The sequence below is a fragment of the Marmota monax genome, unplaced genomic scaffold (assembly GCF_021218885.2).
Source record: "Marmota monax isolate L192 unplaced genomic scaffold, Marmota_monax_Labrador192_F-V1.1 WCK01_AAM20220418_F8-fsc00053, whole genome shotgun sequence".
NCBI classification, from domain to species: domain Eukaryota; kingdom Metazoa; phylum Chordata; class Mammalia; order Rodentia; family Sciuridae; genus Marmota; species Marmota monax.
This window is the reverse complement of record NW_026693153.1, coordinates 9,329,736-9,339,905: the sequence shown is the minus strand read 5'-3', so window position 1 is coordinate 9,339,905 and position 10,170 is coordinate 9,329,736. Positions and strand designations below refer to the sequence as shown.

Below are 10,170 nucleotides of genomic sequence, written 5' to 3'. Positions count from 1 at the left end.
GGACCCCCAAAACCACCAGTCAAGAGGAAGGAACTAACTCTGGAGGAAAACTCTCACAAACAAAGGACTCAACAATGCATAGAGACCTCACATAAAGTAACCTGGGGTGATATTAAAGTCTTTTGACCAAACTACCAGATTGGCCCCTTCACCTGGTGGCAACCTCATCCCTGGGCCTATGATACTGATCCAATTGTGTGTGGCACTCACTGCTAGCAGTGAAGCTTCCTATCAAGTAAATTGGGCTTTGGTCACTAGGCCACTACTTTTAGCAGTGGCCAATTGGGAAGGAGCCCTACCTAAACACTTTTCCAATTATTCTAACCTTATTGATCCTAAGTTATCTGTCAAATAACAGCCGTACAGTGGAATACGAGTATCCCCATGCCTACTCTGCCAATTTGTTTCTCAATAGTTGATAATGAGACCTATAATCAAGACAACCCCCTTTGTTTTGCTCTTACTAGGGAAATTATTGTAGATAAATATAACAAGTCATATGTTGGGCTATCTCTCATTGACCTTAGAGTTATAGTTAATGCTGCCAATAGCCATAGATATCCCCCGCCATGGTAAATGCAAAAAAAAAAAAAAAAAAACTTGCTGCTGACATGCTCTAAGACGCTTTTTGGAAAGCCCCCCTCAGATAATGATAACATTCCCTGGAATCAATGCATCACATCTAGACCTTATCTCCTTGATAATAGGAATATCTCCAGGGAAGAACAATACCTATGCACCTGGGTGGGCACAGCTCCCTGGAATACCTCTGATGTTGCCATAGTCCTGCTGGGCAAAATAACGAGAGGTGACAAGCAACTTGAAGGTTGAAGTGGGAACTACTTTATTGCGAGTGAACTCAGCAGGAACTGAGTGAGAACTCAAAGTAGCAGGCACCCAAGGTAGCAGGAGCCGCTTCTCTGCCGGACAGCAGAGGTATATATACTTAACTAATTACACACAGCTTAACTTAATTAACATCATTTAGATACAGCAGTCAGCCAATAAGGAATCCTCATCATCTTAATGGCTCGCTGGCGTTGCTTCACAAACCACTCCTCCTGGCAAAGTGCCAGGCGCCATCTTGACTTGATTTGCATCCCCAACATGATGTGTCCCAAAATCATATAGGCTACTGCAGTAACTGCTACACTGGACAATCTGTTACCAACCATTATGCAAGAAATCAATATGTCATGCCAATATTGCTGGCCACTAGGCCCATAAAATAGGCCACAGCCAACTAGATGAATGGGTCAATTTTGAGAAAAGGCCCTAACCATGGATTTACCTTTATCCAAAATTATACCCATACCTACTATGCGCAGATAGTTATACTACCCTTTGCTATGCTAATAATCAATGTTACTGATGACATAAATGTCATTCACACAGAAATCCCTTGTACAGTCCTGCTGGCTCACAAATTGTCTAACCCCGTCTATGAAAGCTAAACACATATTTATCTTCAGAGTGACCCCACAATCTTGTTTCCAGTGAACCTTTCCAGAGAATGGAGAAGTCCATGGGACATGGAGATGAAGAATCTTCTGAATAAGATTCTGCACCAGACAAGGCATGCAATTGGCCTCATCATCGCTGGGATTATTGCCCTGGTGACTGCCATTGCTGTAAACAATTTGTCTGCTACTACAGCAGAAGTCTTTGTCATTCGAAAAGACTTAAATAAACTGTCATGAACTGCTATTTTAGTCATTCAGCAAAAACTAGATCTCCACCAAAAGCAACTAAATATATTGTTTATGTTGCAAAGGCTCACTTGTGACTCTGAATTTCATAGTATTTGTGTCACCCAATATGCTATGTCAGAAAACATAACCTCACACTTCTCCAATTTTTCTCAGTATATTAAGGATGCTTGGACATAACTAACTATGTTTTGACTATGCATAATCTCACTAAGGCCTTTGTCAAAATCAATGAGACCAAGGTGTCTATCATAACAGCCTCCTCTTTCTTTCAGGGATTGACTGAGCACTGGGAAAACATGCTTTCTAAATTGGTTACCCCTATAATGTTATTATATTGGTTCTGCTTGCTTCCTTACTCATTGTGTTTTATTGCATCATTAGACAATTATGCCAAAGAATAGCTAGCTGAACAGAGAGCTGTCCATGGTTGCTGAGGTACTTGCAGCAAATTCAAAGTGGGAAATGTTGGGCCCATGAGTTGGAAAGCAGTCTATGCTGCCTATGTGAGGGGCTTTCAGGGTTCAGCACAGTGAATTCAGATGTTGTGGTTAGAACACTAACCATGCTCAGCCCCATCACCATGGTAACCTGGCCTCCCTCAGATGCACAGCATGTTCCTTCCCTTCTGCTTTTCTGCCACTGACCTATTAGCCCATTGGTTGCCGCTCATAAATGTGTTGCTAGCTCATGGATTATTACAACTCTCAGCTACTTTGCCCAGTAACAAGCTATGCATAAAAAGTTTGCCTATGCAATAATAAAGTATATTGAGTTCTCTGAAATTTGTCTCCGGAGGTCTCTTTTCAACTCCATCACCACACCCTTCTTAGCTCTTTGGTGGGCTTCAGCTGGACTGAGTGAGCCCACACATTGCCTGAAATTTTCTCATCAGCAATTTTCCAATCAGGTTCCATTCAGGCCCCATTTGAGACAGTCCATTAGTGATAACTCAATTCATTGGAATATAATTGGTATATAATTTTCAAGGCCATGTACCCTTGAAAAACCAAGTGAACAACTAAGAACACTGACTAAGAACACTCTTCAACTAAGAACACTCTTCAACTGACCATACAAACTTTCAGCCATACATTCAAGGTGGAAGAGAGAAGTCAGTATTACAAAAGTGGGACTGTGGAATTTAGATATTCTCAAGTAACTTCATAGTCCCTTCAGTTTGTAATTAGTTCCAAACATGTATGTGCTACTTTCGTTTGATGATGGCATGCCCAACATATGATTTGGTGGGTAACATAGCATCCATTTCATGATAAGAATCTCAGGTCACAGGTAAATTGGTGGTTCAAGATTAATCATTTCCTCTACTAAAGTTCAATCACATGCTAATGACTGTTTCTCATAAGGAGAGTGAATATTTGCTGAAACAGGGTTTGCTTCAACATCCTATGGTTCCACATTGTAATTCACCTAAATTGGCCTGCCACAGGCTCAACAAGCTTTCCTAAATGCCATTGTCAATTGAAACACCACTGGACCCTAAATCGTATGACCCAAGTGATAGAACACCCTTCTCCTGTTTGAATTCCTCTTAAATGTAGCAATTGTTTGGGTCTCTTTGTAAGTGGGTCAGAGTGATACACCCAAATGGAATTAATGAAGTTAAAATCCAAATTCCTCATTAGAATTTTTGAATATTTTTGGTTGTTTATTTAGGAGCCAGATGCAATAACTTATGCTTCACCTGAGAAGGAATATATTGATGTATCTTATATCACTAAATCATGAGAAAATTCATTGAGATATAAGGACTCTAGAATTTTATCTGATTTATTTCCCACTATTTGTCATAATAATGTCTAAGTGGTAAGTCTAGGGTTATTAATGTTTCTTTTCCATTAGGTTAATTAGCACAATATCACCAGTGGAAAGAACTAGTTTGGTGTCTTATGGAATGAGAAAGTGATTGCTATCCCTGAGAAAATATTCACAAATTATGTATCTGAATAGTCTTCTTTAGCTGCTACTACTAACAACTGCCTAATAAGATTTCTCCTCAAGTTTCAGCATAAAGTAGGAAGGCTAGGAATACTTTGGAGTTTTAAATTGCTTTTGCATGAACAACACTTATTTGGGATTGAATTCTGAATTCATAAAAGGTGATGACCCACTTAAATTCATGTTTGAATGAGCTGAGAAGCATACTAATAAAAACACTGGGAATAGTGTATAAATGGAAGTTTCCATAAACATGTCATGAGTGCCCTTTGTGAGGAATAGCAATACTGTAATAAAGTACAATATTTTTCTTTTGTAGCTCTGGGGATCAAACCACGGCTCCTGTACATGCCAGGCAACCAGTTTTTTTGTTGTTGTTGTTTTTTTTTTTTTTTTTTTTTTTGTTGTTGTTGTTTTGTTTTTGTTTTTTGTTAAAACTAAAACTGTTGACAGTGACTTGATATTTACGATTCCAGAGTTGGTGATGCCAGTGGGACAACCCAGAGTTCTAATACTTGTCTAAATCCACAGTGTCCAGTAGAACAACTTCACTTGTCCTACAGGGAACCCAATGGCACTCTCGGGAATTGCAGAACTTTATTCATACCAATTTGAAGAAAGCACGCAGTTATACAACTAGTTGACTCTGTTCAAAGTCAATCTTATATAAGCATTTTCTTGAGACTGGGAAATTAAACACCTGAAATGAGTGAGTTTGCAAAGAATTGTTACTTTTGTTGTTATCAATCCTATACTATTATATTTTCTTTCTCTTTTATAAAGCCTAATAATTTTAAAGGATCTCCACAATCTCTTTCAATTTATTGGTAAGATAGAAATGAATTCTGAATTTTAAAATTATCTTTTTCTTTTTTATTAGAAATTGTCATTTATCTTATAACACTTTAGGTTGGGTTTGTAAGAGCCAGGTAAAATGGAAAATGGTGCACTATCTTCATATTCACTTCTGTGCTAAAATCTGAATAAGCAAAAATGCTGTAAGACTGATTTATTTCCTTTAGTGATGTGCCTATTATCTTGTTAATCTAACTATAATAGCTTTATTTGGTCATCTAGGATGTTAAATAATTCTAAATAGGTTAAATATTCAATTTGTACTTATTTTTACATGAAAAATATTTCTGATGATTCTGATAAAAAGACCCATTGTGTTTAATTATCCACATATTCTAATTAATTTTTTAATTTATTAGTTCATTTTAGTTATATATAACAGAATCAATTTTGATATAGTTGTACAAGTATGGAATGTATATTATCCCAGTTATGATGTTATTCTGATGAATATACATGAAGATGGGTTTCACTGGGTTGTTTTCGTATATGTGCATAAGAAAATTATGTCAGATTCATTCCACTTTTTTTTCCTATCCCTCTCCCTTCCCTTCAATCCCCTTTATATAGTCTACTGCACTTCTATTCTTCCCCTCATCTGCCCCTAATTATTGTGGGTTAGCTTCCTCATACCAGAGAAAACATTCAATGTTTGGCTTTCTGATTAAAATTTTTAAGATGTCACATAAATACTAGTTTTCTACTGTCACACCTTCTGAAGTATATTTTGGATCATTTATGTGCATGTGGTAAGAAATAACATAAAAATGTTCTTACACTGCTCTTTATAGAACCTATGATTTAAGATGTCTTCACAAATTGAATGTGATTGCTTTTGATTATCTAGTGATTAGGAATTGACTGGAATACCCCTCTCTAAATGAAATATACTCAACTCTCACCATTGCCACTGTTTATTTATATTGCTTTTTTAGGTTCCCATAACTGGTTACATGTTATTCTGCTAAGGGGGCTGTTGGGGGAGGAAAGTACTCTCAAGTTAAACAAGTAGAATTTCTAGAGGAAGTTCATTTCAGTTACTGTACTAACAAAGATAAGGAAACTTAAAAAGTCTTATCATGTATATTTTAGTTTTATCACATGATGTTTTTGTACACATTCATGTAGAGAAGTGATTGCTATATTCAAGCAGATGGTCATCCCATCATGTCATAGAGTTACTTTTTTGTTGCTATTTGTGGTGACATTACCTAAAACCTACTCTTTGGTCATATTATGAGTATGTAATGGAATATTATTAATCATTAAAACTGTAGCTTAAGTATTATGCTTATACTTAAATATAAAGCAACTTTAAAATTCAGTAATACTAGCAAAATTACTTTTAAATAGTTTTAAAGCAAGATTTTAAATCTTCTATTTTAAACAAAAATTCCTTAAGGGAAAAAAATGAACTTTGAATAGAAATAAAAGGATAAGATTCTTTTGGTTGACAACTATTAATGAATAATTCAGGCTTAAGACAAACATCTATATCCAAATATCTGAACCTTTTTTTAATCTCACATTTTATGCTTATTCATGTGTGTCTGTTATTTTCTACCCATTTTTCTTCCTCTCTATTGTTTTCTTTTCACTCACCCCAAACTTTTTTTTAATACCTTTATTTTATTTATTTATTTTTATGTGGTGCTGAGGATCAAACCCAGGGCCTCTCACATGTGAAGTGATTGCTTCACTTCACTGAGCCACAACCACAGGGCCCCCAAATTCTTTTTCCACTTCTAATTCTCCTCTGCTTTTTTCTTCTCAACTTGTCTCATTTGATGACTCATTTGAAAATTTTATTGAAATGCTATGCAGTAAATAAATTTTATATTTGGTGGCATGCCAGATGAAAACACCAACTGCTCTGCATACAGCTCAGGGTGCACTCATACCATTTTCTTCACTGCACTTTCAATAACTCTCTGAACTTAATTCTATTGCCTAACAAAAACTGCTGTGTCTAAACTTACTGAAACTTTCTTAATTTCTACACTCCATTATCTCTGTTAATTCTCATCCCACTAGATCATTCACTGTTGTATTTAGCACCATTCTTCACTTTCCATGTTGTTTTGGTTTCTGTCCACAAAATCCCTTTTCCATTTTTACCTTTCCTTTTGGGATCACTCTGATCAGTATTTTATTTTCTGGTTTCTCTTTTTATCTCTTCTGTTGTGGGCTCTAAGGTTGTGATAAGAAATAATTTTGAATTAAATGGAAATTGGCTCAAAGCAAGAAATACTAGAGAAGTTGAAGGAATGAGCTGGACAGGGACAGACAAATGCAAAGATCCAATTAGCGGCAAAGATCATAAATAATATGTCAGTTTTACTACTGTAGACTCCAAACATTCACCGACTATGCCATTGTGGCAGATGGAGGATGCATTTGCTGTAAAGTTGATATTATTGCCATAGGATGCTTTTGCAATTTTAATTCTCTCTTTCCCATGTACATTTTTACATTCACTTCATTTCATTACAGGTGACATTCAGTGAGGACATGGAAAAGGACAATGCAACTTTGCTGACAGAGTTTGTTCTCAGAGGACTGACACAACAACCACAGTGGAAACTCCCCCTGTTCCTACTGTTCTTGGCAATATACCTTATGACACTTGTGGGAAACCTTGGTCTGATTTCTCTGATCTGGAATGACCCTCAGCTTCACATCCCCATGTACCTTTTCCTTGGGAATTTAGCATTTGTGGATACTTGGTTGTCATCAACAGTGACCCCAAAGATGCTAATGAACTTCTTAGACAAGAGCAAGATGATCTCTCTCCCTCAGTGCATGATACAATTTTTTTCCTTTGCAATTAGTGTGACCACAGAATGCTTTCTCCTGGCAGCAATGGCTTATGACCGCTATGTAGCCATATGTCAACCTTTACTGTATCCTGTGATTATGACCAATATACTATGCTTCCGACTACTGGTTTTATCATTTGTAGGTGGATTGCTTCATGCTATAATTCATGAAAGCTTTTTATTCAGATTAACCTTCTGTAATTCCAACATAGTACATCACTTTTATTGTGATGTTATACCATTATTAAAGATTTCCTGTACTGATCCTTCTCTTAATTATCTAATAATTTTTATTTTCTCTGGCTCAATACAAGTATTTAGCATTGTGACTATTCTTATTTCTTATTCACTAGTTCTCTTTACAATTTTAAGAAAGAAGTCTGAAAAAGGCATGAGGAAAGCCTTCTCCACCTGTGGAGCCCATCTCTTTTCTGTGACTTTATATTACGTCCCCCTTCTCTTCATGTATGTGCATCCTGCATCTTCACAAGCAGATGACCAAGATATGATCTTTTCTCTGTTTTACACTGTCATAATTCCTGTGTTAAACCCCATGATATACAGCCTGAGAAACAAGCAGGTCATAGATTCCCTGAAAAAAATGCTGAAAAGAAATATGTAGATCTCTTATTAATATTTATTCTCCTTTTATTAAAACAGTCACGAAATTGTGGAGGCAAATTGTGGATGTTTTCAATAGTACTAAATAGGTTTGTAATTATTATTGTTTTCAAAAATTAATGAGTTAATTTTGGAGACATTATTAACTTCTTAAATATTTGTTTATATTATTCATAGATAAACAATAAATATCAATCCAAGTGTTCATGTCATACTAGAGTAAGTTAGGCAAAAAAAAGTGAAAAGATTTTAGATAGTTTTATGTTCTTTTATTTTATACTGATATTTATATTGTTATTATTTATTTAGATTTATACATTTACAGAGATTATTAATATAGTGTACGTCCTCTCAAAAGAACCCAAGTATGATTCTTTATACATAATAGTGCTATATAGATAGGGGATCATACCATATTTGCTCTAGTGTGATTGCAGGTTTGTGTTTGAGTGAGCAAAAGAAAAACCCCAGGAAATCTACCAGTCACAAAAAGGGCTTTTCTTTTTTCTTTTTCTATTTTTGAGAAATAGTGACTTAGCCTTCTTGGAGTAACTGGACTCCCACATCACACCAAAAAAAATTGTATATAATTAGAAAGAAATTAAAGTAGTGAGTACAGTGATAAACCAAAAGAGAATGTTCTTATCTCAGTGTGCTTCTCTGAGTAAAGAGAAGAGGTGAGTTGCCTCTCTTTGTCTCTCTTGCTTTCTAAGTCCCTTTGCAGCTGTGTTTGTTTCTTTTGGACAATCCAAAGACCCTTACCAATATAGAAATTTAATAGATTAAAGAATTAAGTGTGGATGGCTATAGAAAAAAAGAAAACTGGCAGACTAGAAGGGAAAAGTTTTGAAACTTCCTAAAGAAAAAAAGAAAAAAGAAGAAAAATAAAAGAAAAAAATAATAGCATTTAAAGATTATTGAAATGTGTTGTTCACATAAAGGAACTTTAGATGCATTTTGCAAAAGTTTCAAGCATTGGTAAAATTATGTAACCAATAGTGCCCAGGGTGTGGCTGGGAAAGAAAAAAATCCTTGGATGTTGTCTGTACTCACTCTGCATATTATTTAAATATAATGAGTGGTTCATCTACAGTTCTATCCTTGCCATTTACCTCTCCACATTGAAATTCGTGCATTTTCTACTGATATAACTGAGTCCCTCTTCCTAAAAAATACTCTTCTGTGTTTCCAAACTCTAGTTTCTCATCTCTTTCATCCTGCTGATCAACTCTCTTTCCTCCTTATACCCAAGTCTCAGATTAAATCATGTCTCTCTTTTAGAGGATTGTCATTGCTACCAGATTATATGCATGTGTGTTATAGGTACTTGGATCTGCTGAGGTTTTTTTTTTCTTCATGAGTATGTACAGATTATATGATAGACATGTAGATGTGCCTATATAAATATAAATAAACATATAGGTTTACTCCAGACCCTAGTTTTGCTCATGGAAGCTAGCATTATTTAAGTTTCTTATGAATGTAACTTTGGTTTACCTCTGCAATGTCTTCCTACACAATTCTCCAAATGAAACCTATATTATAACTAAAATGAGTTACTGAAAGTTTTCTGTGTATACTTCCCTCTGAGGTAATGCTTTTTTCTTATAGGACTGTCAGCACAGAATTCCTCCTCCCCCAACTACCCCTTTCTATTTTACGATTGTGATGATATGCCTTCCTCTAATACTATCTGCCATGAGAAACTTTCATGATGTATTTTCAGATTATTGAAAAGAGGATACAACTACTTACACACTTAAAACATTTAGAGTTTATTTATTATTCTTAAGCAGACTCATCCGTGGATAATACTTATTTGGGCTCCAAAATTTCTTTATAGATTAAAATCGGTAATTCCTACAATTCTTTACATTATGGCATGCACAGCACAGTGGCTTACATACGTGAAGGCTTACATAAGTATCTGTGAAATATTTTTAAAATCACAGTGAACCTAATGCACAAATGCATGAATTCAGGAAGGATGCACCCCCTTTTTTTCAATTTTAAAATGATTTCAAGTAAATTTCTAGGCCTAGAATGATTGTTGCATGTCAATCTACCTTAAGTTTCTTTTAAAAAAAATATTTTTAGTTGTAGATGGACACAATACTTTATTTTTATGTGGTGCTGAGGATTGAATTCAGTGCCTCAAATGTGCTAGGCAAGCACTCTACCACTGAGCTCCAGCTCTAGCCCCATAC

General features: G+C 35.5%; 1 protein-coding gene across 1 annotated transcript; it reads left to right on the top strand.

The window, feature by feature from the left end:
- The first annotated feature begins 3,525 nt into the window (after positions 1 to 3,525).
- LOC124100066 (olfactory receptor 183-like) lies at positions 3,526 to 7,964 on the top strand. Its single transcript, XM_046455378.1, has 2 exons — positions 3,526 to 3,533; positions 7,028 to 7,964. The coding sequence occupies exons 1-2, from the start codon at positions 3,526 to 3,528 to the stop codon at positions 7,962 to 7,964; spliced, it is 945 nt and encodes a 314-aa protein (XP_046311334.1).
- The last annotated feature ends 2,206 nt before the right edge of the window (positions 7,965 to 10,170 follow it).